The sequence below is a fragment of the Nerophis lumbriciformis genome, linkage group LG19, assembly GCF_033978685.3.
Source record: "Nerophis lumbriciformis linkage group LG19, RoL_Nlum_v2.1, whole genome shotgun sequence".
In the NCBI taxonomy this organism is placed as follows: domain Eukaryota; kingdom Metazoa; phylum Chordata; class Actinopteri; order Syngnathiformes; family Syngnathidae; genus Nerophis; species Nerophis lumbriciformis.
In genome coordinates this window covers 33010606-33033124 of record NC_084566.2, presented here as the reverse complement: position 1 = coordinate 33033124, position 22519 = coordinate 33010606, and the positions used below count along the sequence as shown (strand labels likewise).

Sequence of the window (22519 nt, the reverse complement as noted above, 5' to 3'; positions counted from 1 at the left end):
GATATATATCGTGTATCGCAATATGGCCTTAAAATATTGCAATATTAAAAAAAGGCCATATCGCCCAGCCCTAGTTTCAATGATGCCATTTCTGTTTGTCATGTATAATTTTGTCTATTTTGTGTTTATCCTTGAATAAACAGGTCAGTTTCTTGTTACTAACCATTGTGTATTATTCAAACTCTCCTAATTCAGCTGGCTAGTTGTTATCAAGAGTACTAAAACCCTTTTCAACATGATTCTGACAACTAAGTAGGCTAAATAACTTTAAACTTTAATACATGCTCGGATAGGCATTATCGGTCAGTATCGGTATCGGTCAGTATCGGTATCGGATCGGAAGTGCAAAAACAATATCGGTATCGGATCGGAAGTGCAAAAACCTGGATCGGGACATCCCTAATTACTAGTGAATATGTTCTCCATACTAAAGTGTTACCAAAAACTATTTTACAGTATATTATATTAAACTATTAAATTGAGCAAGGAGAAATAAACTCAATTGTTCTGGTTCATGGTTGCAAAGCGATACACTTCTGCTTCACTCAGACTTGGATCTGGTGGACAAAAACGAAGACGACTCTGCTGCTGACAATTTCATATTCATTTATGGAAAGAAAAGTTGACTTATTGGAGCTAATTAGTCAGTTTCTTCCCCATCCGCTCCTCCCACATCCACATGTGGAAACATCTGGATGCCTTTTATGGCATCTTGCTGGGGCTGCAGCAGACGAGCAAGCGAGAAGCAGACCGACATGAGAGGACACCCCAAAGCTACACCCTCCCCCGCCACCACCACCACGGTCCTAAGGGAGCAGCCGCCGCTCAGCGTTCGCCGATGAAAGCAGGCGTCGTCGTGGAGCTGACGCACTCCTCGGGCGGAAGACAACGGCGCTCGTTAGCTTTAGAGTCCGCTGCCAAGGGGACTTGTCAAGGTGACAACGGCAGGTGGAGCAGCTGTCACTCCATAAAAGCCTCATCACCCCGCCTCATTACGGAGGGCTGCAGCCCATTTAGTCGGCAGATTAAGCGCCTCACTTCGGCCCGCTTTTTACGAGCGCGGGTAGCTCGGCGCCAGCAGCCGCGCTAAGTTGGCGTTTCCTGCATACTTGCCAACCCTCCCGAATTTTCCGGGAGACTCAGGAAATTCAGTGCCTCACCCGAAAACCTCCCGGGACAAATATTCCCCCGAAAATCTCCCGATTTTCAGCCAGAGCTGAAGGCCACGCCCCCTCCAGCTCCATGCGGACCTGAGTGACGACAGCCTTTTTTCACGACGGGAGGACAACAGGGTGACAAGAACTAAATCATCCAGACTAGAGATAAATTGTATTATTATGTTTATCTTACCTAAAAATAAATATATTAATAAAAAATAAAAAAAACGAAATACATTTTGACTATATTTTGCTAAAAACATCAAAATTAATTGTATTTTTATCTGTATTTTTTCTGACTCCTTATTACATCCAGCCATAGAATTACAGTACATTAAAATAAATATATTTGAAATAATTAATTTTAAATTATCATAATAATTCATTTAAAATGACCATATTTAATTATTAAAATAATTGCTTGTTTATCAACAACTTTACCATTTTATTCATTACAATTTGAAGCTCTCAGAAGCCAAGTTATCTTATATTCATGTTATATTTATGCAAGTTTGAAGTATCAATTATCGAAACACAGATTTGTTTGCATATTTTCAGGATATATATATATATATATATATATATATATATGTATTAGAGATGCGCGGATAGGCAATTATTTCATCCGCAACCGCATCACAAAAGTCGTCAACCATCCGCCATCCACCCGAACTAACATTTAATCAAAACCGCACCCGCCCGCCATCCGCCACCCGCCCGTTGTTATATATCTAATATAGACGATGCAAGGCATTAGTGAGGTTATAAAGCTTTTGCCTGTTAAAGAAAGGAGACTGGTCCAATGTAGCATAGACATTCAATGCGTGCCACGCTGTCCCAGACGCACACCAGTGCGCAATCATCTGGGAGCCGCGCTGAGCACACCTCCAAGCGCGCTCGCGCCACTCAAACTGCTGCAGGCAGCTGCGTTCTATCTTGTTTTAACATCCTGTGGCACTCTTCTGGGATCACGGCGGACGAAACTGCTCATGCTCAGGGTGTTTGTGGAGGTTCGGGGTTTTGCACAAATGTGATGCACCATGTTAGATGTCCCGGTTTTGTGACTGTCGTAGACATAAACAGCGTCGCAGCTCTTGCAAATCACGTAGCCAGCATTACTATCATCCTGATTTACAACCTCATAAAAACGAGTCCACGCTGAACTTTTCTGGCCTTTTTTTCCCCTGGTCTTTAGTATTCCCTTTTTTAGTTTGTCGCGTACCACGTTTGCTGCCGGCGTTGCCATCTCTTTTTTTTTTTCTTCTTCTGTTGTGGCATGCTGCAGGTGCCTGCTCGTTTTTTGTATGTGGGTAACAACATTTAACTATGTATATATATTTCCGAATTAGTTTAACTGCCACCCGCCTGAATCTATTTAAAATCTAATTTTTTTTTATTTCAACCGCCCGACCCGACCCGCGGATAAAATCTAATTTTATTTTATTTCAACCGCCCGACCCGCGGATAATCCGCGGACTCCGCGGTTGTGTCCGCAAACCACGCATCTCTAATATATATATATATGTATATATATATATATATATATATATATATATATATATATATATATATATGTATGAAATACTTGGTGAATTCTAGCTGTCAATATACTCCTCCCCTCTTAACCACGCCCCCAACCACGTCCGCCCCACCCACCCCGACCACGCCCTCACTCCCCACCCCCCCACCTCCCGAAATCGGAGGTCTCAAGGTTGGCAAGTATGCGTTTCCTGTGAGATTTCGTCATCCCCTCCGGCCTTCGCTACCCTTCTCACCGCGGCTCTGCCAGGAATGTCGCCTAAAGGCTGAAAGTTGGATTATTTACAGGCTGGCAACAAATCAATGCTAAGCGAGTGTGCTCGATGCTCAAATCTGGCGACTGTATTTATTACCGGGCGCCAGAGGAACGCGGCGGTCTGTTTAGGCGCCCGTTGATCTGCGTCGGCGCCGTGCTCACCTGGCTTTGGGATTTCCACCGCCGTCACACTCCTGGCTTCTGACGACTGTCAGCGAATCGCTGCGGCGGCATCATCCTCGGCCCCGGCAGTCAGGAGGAACTCTTCAGTGAAGCGCGTTTCCAAACGTCTGAACAAAAGAAAGAAAAAAAAATGGCGCTCTCACCTTGGCGTTCCCCGAGCGAGCGCTCAGACACTTTTCACTTCTCCCACGTCTTCAGTCTTCGAGACTTTGAGCAGCCCCTCGGCAAGGTTGTCTCACTCGTTTGTGGCACACAGATGCAAAATAGTCCTCATTAGCGCGCTAACCTGCTAGCAGTGCCTGTTCTCTACACTTGCTGAATAACTCAATAATTCACCACAAATTACACAAAAAAAGACTTTTTTCAGGAACCACAACAAAGGTAGTTTGTCGAATTTTTCTTTACGTTTTTTTTTTTGGAATTGGATAATCTATCGATTAGTTTGTCTGTCGAGTAATTGATTAAAACACACTCGTAGCCTCAAGTCATTTTTTTGAAATAAACAACTATTTTTCTGCTTGCCGTAACCTTCAGTCGTCAACATCATCAACTTTTAACGTGTGTGAATGGTAAAAAATATAAAAATCTGGCCACACAAATCACTGCACGCACAGACCACAACTCTATTGCAGAAGCCATGCGGAAACTATGTCCGCCTGTTTCAGACTTAGACTTGGACTTTAATGATCCACAGGACAATTGTTATACACAGTAGTTCAGTTACAAAGAATGGAAAAGGATAATTAAAACCTCACAAGGGCACACAAAGAGGGCGAATTGCCACGTCATCAATCAAAATCTATCATCCATCCATCCATCAATTTTCTTCCGGGGCAGCAGACTAAGTAGAGAAACCCAGACTTCCATCTCCCCAGCCGCTTCGTCCAGCTCCTCCCGGGGGATCCCGAGGCGTTCCCAGGCCAGCCGGGAGACATAGTCTTCCCAACGTGTCCTGGGTCTTCTCCGTGGCCTCCTGCCGGTCAGACGTGCCCTATACACCTCTCTAGGGAGGCGTTCGGGTGGCATCCTGACCAGATGCCCGAACCACCTCATCTGGCTCCTCTTAATGTGGAGGAGCAGTGGCTTTACTCTGAGTTCCTCCCGGATGACAGAGCTTCTCACCCTACCTCTAAGGGAGACACCTGCCACCCGGTGGAGGAAACTCATTTCGGCCGCTTGTACCCGTGATCTTGTCCTTTTGGTCATAACCCAAAGCTCATGACCATAGGTGAGGATGGGAACGTAGATCGACCGGTAAATTGAGAGCTTTGCCTTCCGGCTCAGCTCCTTCTTCACCACAACGGATCAATACTGCATCCGCATTACTGAAGACGCGGCACCGATCCGCCTGTCGATCGCACGATCCAGTCTTCCCTCACTCGTGAACAAGACTCCGAGGTACTTGAACTCCTCCACTTGGGAGTCTATCAATCAAAGTTTATTTATATAGCCCTTAATCACAAATGTCTGAAAGGGCTGCTCAAGCCACAACGACATCCTCGGCTCAGATCTCACATCAGGGCAAGAAAAAACTCAACCTGATGGGATACAATGACAAACCTTGGGGGGGACTGCAGATGTGGGGACCTCCCCCCCCCCGGGCGACCGGTGCAATGGATGTCGAGTGGATCTAGTTAATAGTGTGAGAGTCCAGTCCATAGTGGGGCCAGCAAAGGATCATCTTGAGTGGAGACAAGTCAGCAGCACAGAGACGTCCCCAACGGATGCACAGATGAGTGGTCCATCCCGGGTCCCGACCTTGAACATCTGTGGTCACCTGATAACCTCTACTCGCAGAAGAGGGGGGCAGAGCAGAAAAGAGACGGCAGATCAACTGGTCTAAAAGGGGGGTCTATTTAAAGGCTAGAGTATACAAATGAGTTTTAAGATGGGACTTGAATGCTTCTACTGAGGTAGCATCTCTAACTGATTTTAAAGATGCAGACGAACGAGGCAGCAGCGTGAAGTAAAAAAGGGCGTTTATTATTTAAAGAAGCAAAGACAAAAGGCGAGAGCAGAAGGGAAGTGCTCTAAACGGCCAGACTATGAAAGACACATAAAAAATGCTGGAACACAGCAAAAAAACACTTAATATAAAATGTGGAGCAGAAGGCGTCCACAAAGTAGGAACGTACTAGAGAATGTGTGTCTGTAGTCACCAGAAAACAGATAACAATGTCCCGACAAGCCCATGGTGTCACAAGCTCAACTTAAATAGTGCTAACGGCATGGCGCAGTGGAAGAATGGCCGTGCGCGACCCGAGGGTCCCTGGTTCAATCCCCACCTGAGCAAGACACTTCACCCTTGCCCCTGATGGATGCTGGTTAGCGCCTTGCATGGCAGCTCCCTCCATCAGTGTGTGAATGTGTGTGTGAATGGGTAAATGTGGAAGTAGTGTCAAAGCGCTTTGAGTACCTTGAAGGTAGAAAAGCGCTATACAAGTACAACCCATTTATCATTTAACCCATTTATTATTTATTATAATCACAAACAGAAAACAGGTGAGGGGACAAGTGCTCGAAGGCAGGCGTAAAGCAGCTACGAAAAAACACCAACACAAAAGGAAGTGCCACCAAAATAAGAGCGCAGGACAGGAACAAGCACTAAACACAGGAGAACACTAACAAAACGCAACATAAGGCACGGCCTGGTGTAACCAGCCGTGACAGAATGCCCACAACCAACAGAACGGATACCAAACGTTCTAGAAAACAAAAAGAAAAAAGTCCAAAGTCACGGGAGAGCGGAGGGAGGACTAGGCCGTGGGTCGCCTGGCTATATGTCCTCGCAACAACCGGGGAAGAGTCAGATGGCGGCCACCGCAGCTGGCGAGGCGGGCAACCACGGAACTACCACATCCGTGGCTGACGAGGAGGCGGACCTCGTGGCCACGACGCACCAGCAGCTGCCACCGTCCATGCCCGGGTCCTGGGCCTAGCATGCCTGATGGCCGCTTGTGCGGCAGGAAACCTGGAGCTGATTCCAGGACAAGAGGCGACAATAAGCCCAATGGAGACAATGATGGCGGCGTCGTGGAAGGACCCGCTGGAGACGAAGATGGCGGCGTCGTGGAAGGACCCGCTGGAGACGTAGATGGCGGCGTCGTGGGAGGACCCGCTGAAGACGAAAAGGCGAGAGCAGAAGGGAAGTGCTCTAAACGGCCAGACTATGAAAGACACATAACAAAATGCTGGAACACAGCAAAAAAAACACTTACTATAAAATGTGGAGCAGACGGCGTCCACAAAGTAGGAGCGTACTAGAGCGTAGCATGAAAAAAGATTGTCTGTAGTCACCAGAAAACAGATAACAATGTCCCCACAAGCCCATGGTGTCACAAGCTCAACTTAAACCGTGCTAATCACAAACAGAAAACAGGTGAGGGGAATAGTGCTCGATGGCAGACGAAAAAACACCAACACAAAAGGAAGTGCCACCAAAATAAGAGCGCAGGACAGGAACAAACACTAACCACAGGAGTTGTAACCAGCCGTGACACACGATACAACACAATTGTCCTATATTTTGTCTATGCAGTGGATGAGAAATATAATTTGGGGAATATATTGATTGACATCACATTGAACATCCAAACTTTCAAAACAGAGCTATGATGTGGGATACATTCTGTATCAACAACTGTGCGATTATAATCTCAGAGTTAATATTCTATTCCAACATTTTTGTGTACAAATACAAGTAACTTTAATTATCTGTATTTATAGTTTGTATTCAAAAAGTCCGCTTCCTGTCATCTGGTCTCCACTCGCATATGAAATAATGAAACTTCTTTGGCAGCAGAAGCCCCGCTTGATGCTTTGACCGCCACCATAATAGTAATAATAACAATAATAATAATGATAGTGCCAAGTGTTTTGTGCTTGTTAACTACCTACACACCAGCTGTCCCGCTTCTCACTCGCCCAAACTTCTCGCCGTCCACCGCCACCGACTTTCCCTCCCACTCCCTCGGGGGACAAGTGTGGGAGGCGGACGGGTGGGCGCTCCGAGCTTCCAGTTGGTTGGCGACGGCGCACTGACTGGGACGGGAGATTTTCAGAGGTTGTTTGAAAAAGTGTGAGACTGACTGGAAACAAAACGAGTTCAACTCTTGGAAAAAAAAGACTTTCTCGCGGAAGCTGTCGGGAGTCTCAGAAGTGTTTTATCAAAAGTTTTAACACGATTGTTATTGCGGAGGTAGAGTAAAACAAGAAAGGCCGCATGAAACGGGTCAAAGACGATCAAAAAGTAAAATGACTGTAAGCTCCGAGTTGGCGTCCGCTGATACCACTCAAGATCAATAGCAGCTGAGCTGTTTATCAATAAAAATTTATATTTATAGACACAATCCATTCCTTGTTTTCTATGGTTATCATAACATTTTCACCACCACTGGTAACCTTCTGTTCATTTTGATTGACCAACCATTTTATATATATATATATATATATATATATATATATATATATATATATATATATACACACACTTTGAATTACAACAGCTTCTTCTTCCTGATATATACAGTGTATAAATATATATATATATATATGTATGTATGTGTGGGAAAAAAAATCACAAGACTATTTCATCTCTATATATATATATATATATATATATATATATATATATATATATATATATATATAAAAATAAAATGGTAGGTCAATCAAATTGAACAGAAGGTTACCAGTTGGGGTTGAAAATGTTATGACAACCATAGAAAACAAAGAATGGATTGTGTCTATAAATATACATTTTTATTGATAAACAGCTCAGCTGCTATTGATTATTGATTTTATATATGTATATATATATATATATATATATATATATATATATATATGGTAATGTGACGTAGTGTGTGTATGCACGCTACAACAGCTTCTTCTTCCTGATATATACGGTATATATATATATATATATATATATATATATATATATATATATATATATATATATATATATATATATATATATATATATATTTATATATATATATATATATATATGGGCAGCACGGTGGAAGAGGGGTTAGTGCATCTGCCTCACAATACGAAGGTCCTGAGTAGTCTTGGGTTCAATCCCGGGCTCGGGATCTTTCTGTGTGGAGTTTACATGTTCTCCCCGTGACTGCGTGGGTTCCCTCCGGGTACTACGGCTTCCTCCCACCTCCAAAGACATGCACCTGGGGATAAGTTGATTGGCAACACTAAAAATTGGCCCTAGTGTGTGGATGTGAGTGTGAATGTTGTCTGTCTATCTGTGTTGGCCCTGCGATGAGGTGGCGACTTGTCCAGGGTGTACCCCGCCTTCCGCCCGATTGTAGCTGAGATAGGCTCCAGCGCCCCCGCGACCCCGAAGGGAATAAGCGGTAGAAAATGGATATATATATATATATATGGTAATGTGACGTACAACAGCTTCTTCTTCCTGATATATATATATATATATATCAGGAAGAAGAAGCTGTTGTACGTCACATTACCATATATATATATATATGTATATATATATATATATATATATATATATATATATATATATATATATATATATATATATATATATATATATGTATATATATATATATATATATATATATATATATATATATATATATATATATATATATATATATATATATATAGTGTGTGTATGGATGCTACAACAGCTTCTTCTTCCTGATATATATATATATATATATATATATATATATATCAGGAAGAAGAAACTGTTGTAGCATCCATACACACACTATATATATATATATATATATATATATATATATATATATATATATATATATATATATATGGTAATGTGACGTAGTGTGTGTATGCACGCTACAACGGCTTCTTCTTCCTGATATATACAGTATATATATATATATATATATGTCTTAATAAGGTTATCCAAAAAATAGTGCTCGATACCGTAGTAGAGCGCAATATATGTATGTGTGGGAAAAAAATCACAAGACTATTTCATCTCTACAGGCCTGTTTCATGAGGGGGGGTTCCCTCAATCATCAGGAGATTTTAATGGGAGCATTCACATACCATGGATTATATAGGGCACAGAGTGGGTGGGTACAGGCTGGTGTAGGGGCGTGGTAATTGACTCATGTGTTACCTAGGAGGTGTTTCCGTCTGTGGCGGCATGCTGTTACAATTTCGCTGCGCTTGTTGAGGGATGACAGGTCTGGACGGTAAATAATAAACAGTTTTTCTTTCAAGCATAGGTTGCATCTTTTATTACCACTATTGTAAGGTGTGCTGGATGCAAGAATTTGCCATGTTATTGAATATTCAACATTATTGTCTTTGAGGTCCCAAATGTGTTTGCTGAGTTCTGTGGTATTCCGCAGGTTTTGGTTCCTGAAAGAAGCCTTGTGATTGTTCCATCTGGTTTTGAACTCTCCTTCAGTTAATCCTACATATGTGTCGGATGTGTTAATGTAACACGCAAGGACATTAACACATCCGACACATTGTAACAAATTGTAACAGCATGCCGCCACAGACGGAAACACCTCCTAGGTAACACATGAGCCAATCACCACGCCCCTACACCAGCCTGTACCCACCCACTCTGTGCCCTATATAATCCATGGTATGTGAATGCTCCCATTAAAATCTCCTGATGATTGAGGGAACCCCCCCTCATGAAACAGGCCTGTAGAGATGAAATAGTCTTGTGATTTTTTTCCCACACATACATATATATATATATATATATATATATATATAGTAATGTGACGTAGTGTGTGTATGCACGATACAACAGCTTCTTCTTCCTTATATATACAGTATATATATATATATATATATATATATATATATATATATATATATATATATATATATATATAACAGCTTCTTCTTCCTGATATATACAGTATATATATATATATATATATATATATATATATATCAGGAAGAAGAAGCTGTTGTAGCGTGCATACACACACTATATATATATATATATATATATATATATATATATATATATATATATATATATATACATACATATATATATATATATATATATATACATACATATATATATATATATATATATATATACATACATATATATATATATATATATATATATACATACATATATATATATATATATACATACATATATATATATATACATACATATATATATATATATACATACATATATATATATATATATATATATATATATACATACATATATATATATATATATATATATATATATATATATATATATATATATATATATATATATATATATATATATATATATATCAGGAAGAAGAAGCTGTTGTAGCGTGCATACACACACTACGTAACATGATGACCAGTGCCTGGATGAATGCAGCCTTTTTTAATTCAAAGTGTGTTATATATATATATATATATATATATATATATATATATATATATATATATATATATATATATATATATATATATATATATATATATATATATATAATCAGGAAGAAGAAGCTGTTGTAGCGTGCATACACACACTACGTCACATGATGACCATGCTCTGTCCAGCTTTTCAGTCAAATCATGTTGTTGATGTAGATGTCCATATCTGCTACATATTTACTATTTACTGGGATACTTATTTGTATTTGACTTGGATTGATTGATTAATTAATGTTTGGCGCAGCCGGACCGAAGCAGTAGGCATTAAAAAGAAGACAGAGGGGGAAATTGCAGGGACAAGTGAAGGATAGCACAGAGGGACAACAACAACAAGAACAACATCAGCAAATACGATATGTACAAATTATTATGTCCTGATACCAGTATTTTGGTACCTGTACCAAAATATTTCGGTACTTTTTGGTACTTTTCTACATAAAGGGGACCACAAAAAAAATTCAATATTGGCTTTATTTTAACAACAAATCTTAGGGTACATTAAACATATGTTTCTTATTGCAAGTTGGCCTTAAATAAAATAGGGAACATACAAGACAACTTGTCTTTTAGTAGTAAGTAAGCAAACAAAGGCTCCTAATTTAGCTGCTGACATATGCAGTAACATATTGTGTCATTTATCTACCTATTATTTTGTCAACAATATTAAGAACAAGTGGTAGAAAATGAATGATTAATCTACTTGTTCATTTACTGTTAATATCTGATTATTTTCTGTTTCAACATGTTCTATCTACACTTCTGTTAAAATTTAATAATAATTTATTCATCTGTTGTTTGATACTTTACATTAGTTTTGGATGATACCACAAATTTGGGTATCAATCCGATACCAAGTAGTTACAGGACCATACATTAGTCATATTCAAAGTCTTCAAGTGTCCAAGGACATATTTCCTGAGTTTATAAACAAAACGAAAGAAGATTTTGTGATGCTAAAAAATATCCATGTAATCATAGTAGTATCAACTTATCCAATCCACTTTATTTGTATAGCACATTTAAACAACAAAAATGTTTCCAAAGTGCTGCACAACAATATTAAAAACAATATTCAAGTATTATCCCTAGTTCCACCAATGACCGAATAAAAACAAAAAATAAATAAATATAAAACCAATATAAAAACAATATAAAAATAAATATGATTTAAAAAAATGATTTTAAAGGGTAAAACCAATTAAAACATACGCTATCGTACTTGGTATCATTACAGTAGATGTTAAGTGTAGATCCATTTATATTGTAGCGTCCAAGAAGAGTTGGTGCTGCAGGGAATTCTGGGAATTTGTTCTGTTGTGTTTTTGTTGTGTTACGGTGCAAATATTCTCCCAAAATATGTTTGTCATTGTTGCTTAGTGTGGTTTCACTATATGGCACATGTTTATGACAGTGTTGGCGTTGTTCATACGGCCACCCTTAGTGTGACATGTGTGGCTGTTGATTAAGTATGCCTTCATTCACTTGTGTGAAGTGTGTTCAAAGTAAGAATGTGCCTTAATAGATAATGATTGGACATAGTGAGATCGTGTGTTGACTGGAGAGAAGTGTTTACTCATCCATCATCATGACTCTGGTGTAATGTGAAGCATGTAGAGCTATCACGTGCCTTACAGGCTTGAAACAATTGTACATGATTTGTCTCCATAGAGACAAGAATCAGTGATATTGAAGTAGTACATCACTGCTGACAGGTGGTGGACCGGTACTTTTTAGAGGCGGTATAGTACTGAATATGATTCATTAGTATCGCGGTACTATACTAATAGCGGTATACCGCACAACCCTAGTACAACTATAATCTTTAAAATGATAGCAAAGAACCAGTTATTGAAGTAGAAAGTAATAACACAGAAATTAAAATGAATCCCGAACGGGACAAGCGGTAGAAAATGGATGGATTATTGCATTACAAATGGAGCAATAAAAATACCAACAGAAATAGCACTACAGATAATGAATAATAATAATTACCTCAGTCATCAACATTAATCGCTTCAAATGCAACAATACAAATATGTAAAGCAGATACATGGAGGGGAAGACTATATTAACCTTGTAGATTGTTATAGTAAAACTCGGTTAAGCTTTATCAGTGTGCCGTGTTTTACTCTTAGTTAATGGCTTACTGGTTGTATAATAAGGCCATGCAAAATAAGGCATTAATAAGTACGTAATAATGACTAATTAATAACCAATATGTTACTCATTTACATGTTAATAAGCAACTAATTAATGGTGAATATGTGTTCCCCATACTAAAGTGTTACCAAAGACTTAATTTAGAGTTATTTGGACACTAGGGGAACATACAAGGGTTAGGGTTACGGTTAGGGTTACAAATAAGCAATAATTCTGAGGTTATTGAGGGAAGACTCTTAGTTAATGGCTTACTGGTTGTATAATAAAGCCGTGCAGAATAAGGCATTAATAAGTACTTAATAATGACTAATTAAGAGCCAATATGTTACTCATTTGCATGTTAATAAGCAACTAATTAATGGTGAATATGTGTTCCCAATACTAAAGTGTTACCAAAGACTTAATTTAGAGTTATTTGGACACTAGGGGAACATATTAGGGTTAGGGTTAGGGTTAGGGTTACTAATAAGCAATAATTCTGAGGTTATTGAGGGAAGACTCTTCGTTAATGGGTTACTGGTTGTATAATAAGGCCATGCAGAATAAGGCATTAATAAGTACGTAATAATGACTAATCAAGAGCCAATATGTTACTCATTTGCATGTTAATAAGCAACTAATTAATGGTGAATATGTGTTCCCAATACTAAAGTGTTACCAAAGACTTAATTTAGAGTTATTTGGACACTAGGGGAACATATTAGGGTTAGGGTTAGGGTTAGGGTTACTAATAAGCAATAATTCTGAGGTTATTGAGGGAAGACTCTTAGTTAATGGGTTACTGGTTGTATAATAAGGCCATGCAGAATAAGGCATTAATAAGTACGTAATAATGACTAATTAAGAGCCACTAATTTGCATGTTAATAAGCAACTAATTAATGGTGAATATGTGTTCCCCATACTAAAGTGTTACCAAAGACTTAATTTAGAGTTATTTGGACACTAGGGGAACATATAAGGGTTAGGGTTATGGTTAGGGTTACTAATAAGCAATAATTCTGAGGTTATTGAGGGAAGACTCTTAGTTAATGGCTTACTGGTTTTATAATAAGGCCATGCAGAATAAGGCATTAATAAGTACGTAATAATGACTAATTAAGAGCCAATATGTTACTCATTTGCATGTTAATAAGCAACTAATTAATGGTGAATATGTGTTCCCCATACAAAAGTGTTACCAAAGACTTAATTTAGAGTTATTTGGACACTAGGGGAACATATAAGGGTTAGGGTTACGGTTAGGGTTACAAATAAGCAATAATTCTGAGGTTATTGAGGGAAGACTCTTAGTTAATGGCTTACTGGTTGTATGATAAGGCCATGCAGAATAAGGCATTAATAAGTACTTAATGACTAATTAAGTAATAATATGTTACTAATTTGCATGTTAATTAGCAACTAATTAATGGTGAATATGTTACCCATACTAAAGTGTTACCGAGTTTTGCTGTTTGTTTGCACTGTTCTGGAAGCACAACAACCAATTATTTGATATTTTATCATTAATATAGAGTTTTTAGATTGTTTGTTTTTCTCCTGATTCGATTTGTCGTCTGTATTCATTATTTAGATTGTGTGTTTACATAATTACATAATTATACTGATTAAACCTGGTAATTTTGATGGGGGGGGGGGTGTCGGAAAGAAGGCCGTCACCTCTGTTGGAATTAGCATTTGTTAATTAATTTGCGATAATTCCGGTCTGCGTTTTGATTAAGTGAAAGTTCATCATCATTCTAATTAAGCTAAAAAAAATAATTGATCATTTAATGAATTCCCTATTCGTCTATAATTGTTTCATTTTCTTTTCCTTTCCCCTCCAATTCCTACACGTGGGGTGTGTCTCATTACTTCCGTCCGGGTCGTTTAGTCATTTTCAAGGTCTGAAAAGTACTTGCGACTAGTCCAGGGCGTACCCTGCCTTCCGCCCAATTGCAGCTGGGATAGGCTCCAGCCCCTCTTGGCCCCCTCCGAAAGGGACAAGCGGTAGAAATGGTAAAAAACAACAAAAAAACATTTGATAATAGAGTATAGGGATGATGTTTGATAAGAAATTTCGAGAGTTCGAGCCCATTATCGAATCCTCTTATCGAACCGATTCCTTATCGGTTCTCTTATCGAATCCAGATAGGTTGTTGTATATGGGGGAAAAAAACACAATATTTGCTTTAACAAAAGCTCACTTTTATTTTATAAGAAAAATAAATAAATATTGACTGTTACGCCCTAAAAAAAATAAATAAAATAAAATATTAACTGTTGTTACCCAAAGTATATTAAGTGGGATTTTTCAGAAAAACAAATATATACAGTAACACAAAAACAACCTGTCTCTGTGATCACTATAGGTGTATGAATAATAATATAGTGTTAAATAAAATCAGTCACTTGGGCACAAAACTGAAAATAATACAGCTCTCCAAAAAGTGCACTTCTGCTGCTATTGGAACATACTAACTACACACACACAGGCAGACAGCTAACAAACAATCAATTTCGGCTCTTTATTGTTGTTGATCTTGCTTTGTCTTTTCCTATCTTTACTTTTGTCTTGCACTGGACTGTTATTTTTTTATTTTTTTTAAACTGAAATACACACAATGACAAATGTATAAGCTATGTGATTCAATTAACATACTGAAATGTAATACACAATATGTAAATATTAGCTTCACACAAATATACAGTACTATCATCAAACAAATACTTCTGAGTGTTGAAACTATTTTGATGGTGGAAATACACGACTGGCAGCCATTTTAAGTCCTCTAAATATCCATTGAAACAGTGCACAAAAATCGTTTTACTATCAAATTGAACCACTTCCCACCTTAATATTGAGTTACATAAACAAGTTAAACAGTTTACTTACAGACTTATCTTTTCCAGGGCTTGTAAGAGCTAACACAACTTGTCTACTTCTCAATTGTCTCATGAACTGAACAGACGTCGCCAACCCGGAAGTGCCCAAACTAATGACGCGTAGTATTTTCATATCGCCACAAGGTGTCAGTAAGAGTCTGTAATTAAATGGGCAGAACATTGCCGTCCCACAGGGCATTTCCTGTGGGAAGGGATTAATTCCCAGGGATTTGAATAAAGAACCAACTCTTTCTTTACTATAGTGGCCTCGATAATGGGAACTGGTTTTCAAAAAGGGATTCGAGTCCATGGAATCGGTTCTTTTCTTATCGAACAACTGGGAAAACCGGTTTCGAACATCATCCCTAGTAGAGTAGCATCTACTTTAATGCGATGAAGATGATTGTGTTATGTATTTTATTCTTTATTATAGCGTCTGGTGTGTGTCTCCTCTCCTTCCAGGCCCCATGCAGGAGACGGTGTTGGACTTCTGGAGGATGGTGTGGCAGGAGAACACGGCGGCCATCGTCATGGTGACCAACCTGGTGGAGGTGGGCAGGGTGAGTTGCGCTGCGAAGAGAGGCACAGGTGGCGCTCTCCTCATCCACGGGAGCTGACGGATGGGCCTCATTACTCGCTTCTCTCTCGGCAACAGGAGACCCCTGGTCTCCCTAACGTGGTTGCGGGGGTCTTTTTATCGAATGAGGAGAGCGTTTCGTCATCTTTAAAGGAACAGTACACCTTTTTTTTTATTCATGTGCTCCGACGTGCCGCTGTAATTTGTCGCTCTGAGGTTAGATAAAGTTGTGGCGGAAACACGAGCGCACCTTTAATTCTGCTGACTTTGCATCTCCTCTCCCGGTACCTCATTAGGACGCTTTCTGTGCAGCCTTACGGCCCCGCCCCTCACCTTCTCCACACCTGCTTAGTGGCATCCTCTGCAGGAGGAAAAGGGAGGGGGCGCGGCCTCGTGGGTCCCCCCCAAAGCGTCTGCTATATGATCCCGGTCCAATAGAGGCTCAGTCGAGCTTCCTCGTAAAGTCGATCCAGCGTAGCGCAGCGGGCCATCTGCTGCGTGCACGGTCTGATGAGTTTTGGGAAAGCCTGGCATGCACTCACACGTGCACGCTCACACGTGCACACTTAGCTCGCAGGGTAGGGTGTTGGGGGGCCTGCGCTCTGCGTTCTTTGATGTATTTGTTTGATGCCAGATTTCAACAACTTTTAATGTTTATTATCAGTTGCACGTGCACTCTCTCTTTCTCACACACACACTTATACACACACACACACACACACACACACACACACCTCCACGCAAGTTCACTGTTTGGTGAAAACATATTGTTTTATGTTACAGGACGAAAGAAAATAGTAAAGATGTCCGATAAATGCTTTAAAATGTAATATCGGAAATTATCGTTATCGGTTTCAAAAAGTAAAATGTATGACTTTTTAAAACGCCGCTGTGTACACGGACGTAGGAAGAAGTACAGAGCGCCAATAAACCTTAAAGGCACTGCCTTTGCGTGCCGGCCCAGTCATATAATATCTACGGCTTTTCACACACACAAGTGAATGCAAGTCATACCTGGTCAACAGCCATACAGGTCACACTGAGGGTGGCCGTGTTAACAACACTGTGAACCCACACCAAACAAGAATGACAACGACTTTTCGGGAGAACATCCGCACCGTAACACAACATAAACACAACAGAACAAATACCTAGAACCCCTTGCAGCACTAACTCTTCCGGGACGCTACAATATACACCCCCCGCTGCCCCCTACCCCCCCCCACCTCAACCCCACACCCCCCCAATCCCGCCCACTATGGACTGGATCTCACACTATTATGTTAGATCCACTATGGACTGGACACTCACTATTATGTTAGATCCACTATGAACTGGACTCTCACACTATTATGTTAGATCCACTATGGACTGGACTCTCACTATTATGTTAGATCCACTATGGACTGGACTCTCACACTATTATGTTAGATCCACTATGGACTGGACTCTCACAATATTATGTTAGATCCACTATGGACTGAACTCTCACAATATTATGTTAGATCCACTATGGACCGGACGCTCACTATTATGTTAGATCCACTATGAACTGGACTCTCACACTATTATGTTAGATCCACTATGGACTGGACTCTCACACTATTATGTTAGATCCACTATGGACTGGACTCTCACACTATTATTCTAGATCCACTATGGACTGGACTATCACAATATTATGCTAGATCCACTTTGGACTGGACTCTCACAATATTATGTTAGATCCACTATGGACTGGACTTTCACATTATTTTGTTAGATCCACTATGGACTGAACTCTCACAATATTATGTTAGATCCACTATGGACTGAACTCTCACAATGTTATGTTAGATCCACTATGGACTGGACTCTCACAATATTATGTTAGATCCACTATGGACTGGACTCTCACACTATTATGTTAGATCCACTATGGACTGGACTCTCACACTATTATGTTAGATCCACTATGGACTGGACTCTCACACTATTATGTTAGATCCACTATGGACTGGACTCTCACACTATTATGTTAGATCCACTATGGACTGGACTCTCACACTATTATGTTAGATCCACTATGGACTAAACTCTCACAATATTATGTTAGATCCACTATGGACTGGACTCTTACACTATTATGCTAGATCAGTGGTTCTTAACCTTGTTGGAGGTACCGAACCACACCAGTTTCATATGCGTATTTACCAAACCCTTCTTTAGTGAAAAATAAAAATAACAATGTTTCTTTCAAATCCAAGACAAATGTATATGTTTTTTTACTGGTGCACAAAATGAACCGTGCATGAACATCACCTTGTTCAAAGAACAAAACCAACACAGTGCATGAACTCACAACAAATTACACACCTGCAAATCAGTGTGACTTCTGTTGTTGCCTTTGAGAGACCAGTTTAGATATGCATGGCTTCACCTTGGCAAGTGCCATTCTCATGTCATTTTCACAGCAAAGTCTGTTCTTTTTCTTCGTTTTTATGTCCAGCATCCTCGAAAAGGATTGCTCGCAAAGACTGGGAGTATCCATAATTCGCCGATAGGGAGAAGTTGTTATTTACACGATGAGTCGGGTGTGTCTTGACCTCCACGGCGGCGGTTCCGCCGAACCCCTGAGGCCGACTCACCGAACCCGTCGGGTTCGATCAAACCCAGGTTAAGAAGCACTGTGCTAGATCCACTATGGACTGGACTCTCACACTATTATGCTAGATCCACTATGGACTGGACTCTCACACTATTATGCTAGATCCACTATGGACTGGACTCTCACACTATTATGTTAGATCCACTATGGACTGGACTCTCACACTATTATGTTAGATCCACTATGGACTGGATTCTCACACTATTATGTTAGATCCACTATGGACTGGACTCTCACACTATTATGCTAGATCCACTATGAACTGGACTCTCACACTATTATGCTAGATCCACTATGGACTGGACTCTCACTATTATGCTAGATCCACTATGGACTTGACTCTCACACTATTATGTTAGATCCACTATGGACTGGACTCTCACACTATTATGTTAGATCCACTATGGACTGGACTCTCACTATTATGTTAGATCCACTATGGACTGGACTCTCACACTATTATGTTAGATCCACTATGGACTGGACTCTCACACTATTATGTTAGATCCACTATGGACTGGACTTTCACAATATTATGTTCGATCCACTATGGACTGGACTCTCACACTATTATGTTAGATCCACAATGGACTGGACTCTCACAATATTATGTTAGATCGACTATGGACTGGACTCTCACAATATTATGCTAGATCCACTATGGACTGGACTCTCACAATATTATGCTAGATCCACTATGGACTTGACTCTCACACTATTATGTTAGATCCACTATGGACTGGACTTTCACAATATTATGTTCGATCCACTATGGACTGGACTCTCACACTATTATGTTAGATCCACTATGGACTGGACTCTCACACTATTATATTAGATCCACAATGGACTGGACTCTCACACTATTATGTTAGATCCACTATGGACTGGACTCTCACACTATTATGTTAGATCCACTATGGACTGGACTCTCACACTATTATGTTAGATCCACTATGGACTGGACTGTCACACTATTATGCTAGCTCCACTATGGACTGGACTCTCACACTATTATGTTAGATCCACTATGAACTGGACTCTCACACTATTATGTTAGATCCACTATGGACTGGACTCTCACACTATTATGCTTGATCCACTATGGACTGGACTCTCACACTATTATGCTAGATCCACTATGGACTGGACTCTCACACTATTATGTTAGATCCACTATGGACTGGACTCTCACATTATTATGCTAGATCCACTATGGACTGGACTGTCACACTATTATGCTAGCTCCACTATGGACTGGACTCTCACACTATTATGTTAGATCCATTATGGACTGGACTCCCACTATTATGTTAGATCCACTATGGACGGGACTCTCACAATATTATGTTAGATCCACTATGGACTGGACTCTCACACTATTATGTTAGATCCACTATGGACTGGACTCTCACACTATTATGTTAGATCCACTATGGACTGGACTCTCACTATTATGTTAGATCCACTATGGACTGGACTCTCACAATATTATGCTAGATCCACTCGACATCCATTGCACCGGTCGCCCAGGTTGGGGGGTCCCCACATCTGCGGTCCCCTCCAAGGTTTCTTCTCATTGTCATCCCATTGGGTTGAGTTTTTCCTTGCCCTGATGTGGGGTCTGAGCCGAGGATGTTGTTGTGGCTTGTGCAGCCCTGTGAGACACTCGTGATTGAGGGCTGTATAAGTAAACATTGATTGATTGATTGATTGATTGATTGATTGATAGTTGTACTTTTAAGTTATTATGCCATGATTTTGTGGGAATAGATGGTTCTCCATGCGGCCCCTGAGCTAAAAATGATTTTGACACCCCTGATAGATGTTTCAGTGCATATTTTACTTTCAATACATTGTTTCGTGCACAACTGAAGAGCTTTTTAACCTGATGGACGCTTCTGGCTGCCAATGAAAGGAAAAATCGTCCTAAAGTTGGACTTGCGTTTTTTTTATTGGACCTTTTTTTTTTTTTTTTTTGTCTTGCCCATAAGTTACTTGGCTGCTAAAGGTGCCATCATGGAGCCTAACGAGGCTAATTGCAACCAAGCGGAGCGCGCCTTTCCGACATCCAATAACGTAATGGCCTCGGCCTAACTGCCGCTGGCTGGGAGTTGTCGTCACCGGGGGGATTAGTGTTAGTGTGTGTGTGTGTCGGTGTGTGTGTGTGTGTTGTCAATTCTCATTTCATTGCTAACCAGCTCATCGACTCCTCAGAGGGGCGTTGAACCCGCTTCATCTAAAACCATCAGAAAGATGTCCTCCATCTCCATCCGCCTCACTAGTAACACTTTAATTGAAGAGGAGGGGGCGGGTGTTCTGGATAATTCCGCACTCTTATTATAGCTAATACAAGTCATATTTCCACTGGAGTGTTTTAGATTTCTGTAGGGAAATCTGTTTTAACAGTCTAGGGTTTATTATTTCACATCATTATTGGACCGCCACCTCATTCACTTTTCTTTTTTTTTTTGCCATCTTCTGCCCTCTCTCTCTCTCTGCGCTAATAGTCCAAACCCTCAGTGGCGGAGTTCTGTATCATTTAACTCATTTTCACGCGGGCTGACGTGCGAATGGAAAAAGCAATAACTGGCGAATGAGGCCCACCGTCGATACGTGAGATTCTCGTTGACCGGCCTCGCCGTCGTTAATAATAATTATAGGCCCCCTGTCTCATTTTGACGTCCGGAAAAAGACGAGCTCAACAAGATGAGACGGCAGGTGGCCAACGGCGAAGAGGGAGTTAGCGTCTGAATCCAATTATCCATGTTGCTACTTTGTGACTTTCATGCACTTAGACCAGTGTTTTTCAACCACTGTGCCGCGGAACACTAGTTTGCCGTGACATCATACTTGCCAACCCTCCCGAAATTTTCCGGGAGACTCCCGAAATTCAGCGCCTCTCCCGAAAACCTCCCGGGACAAATATTCTCCCGAAAATCTCCTGATTTTCAGCCGGAGCTGGAAGCCACGCCCCCTCCAGCTCCATGCGGACCTGACTGAGGACAGCCTTTTTTCATGACGGGAGGACAACAGGGTGACAAGAACTAAATCATCCAGACTAGAGATAAATTGTATTATTATGTTTATCTTACCTAAAAATAAATATATTTATTAATTTAAAAAAATAAATAAATAAATACATTTTTACAAAGACATGCACCTGGGGATAGGTTGATTGGCAACACTAAATTGGCCCTAGTGTGTGAATGTGAGTGTGAATGTTGTCTGTCTATCTGTGTTGGCCCTGCGATGAGGTGGCGACTTGTCCAGGGTGTACCCCGCCTTCCGCCCGATTGTAGCTGAGATAGGCTCCAGCGCCCCCCGCGACCCTAAAGGGAATAAGCTGTAGAAAATGGATGGATGGATGGATTTTTACTGTATTTTGCTAAAAACATCAAAATTAATTGTATTTTTATTTGTATTTTTTCCTGACTCCTTATTACATCCAGCCATAGAATTATACATTAAAATAAACATATTTGAAATAATTTATTTTAAATTATCATAATAATTCATTTAAAATGACCATATTTAATTATTAAAATAATTGCTTGTTTATCAACAATTTTAGCATTTTATTCATTACATTTTGAATCTCTCAGAAGCCAAGTTATGTTATATTCCTTAATATTTGTTTATGCAAGTTTGAAGTATCAATTATCTAGATAGCTCGGTTGGTAGAGTGGCCGT

General features: G+C 40.0%; 1 protein-coding gene across 7 annotated transcripts in view; it reads left to right on the top strand.

Moving 5' to 3' along the window:
- Positions 1-22519, top strand: part of LOC133618481 (receptor-type tyrosine-protein phosphatase mu-like) — a 580372-nt gene that overhangs the window by 516535 nt on the left and 41318 nt on the right. For all 7 annotated transcript variants that reach the window (XM_072915241.1, XM_061978877.2, XM_061978875.2 and 4 more), the window contains one exon: positions 16065-16162. In XM_072915241.1, the coding sequence (XP_072771342.1) occupies positions 16065-16162 (98 nt within the window). The remainder of the gene's footprint in view (positions 1-16064; positions 16163-22519) is intronic.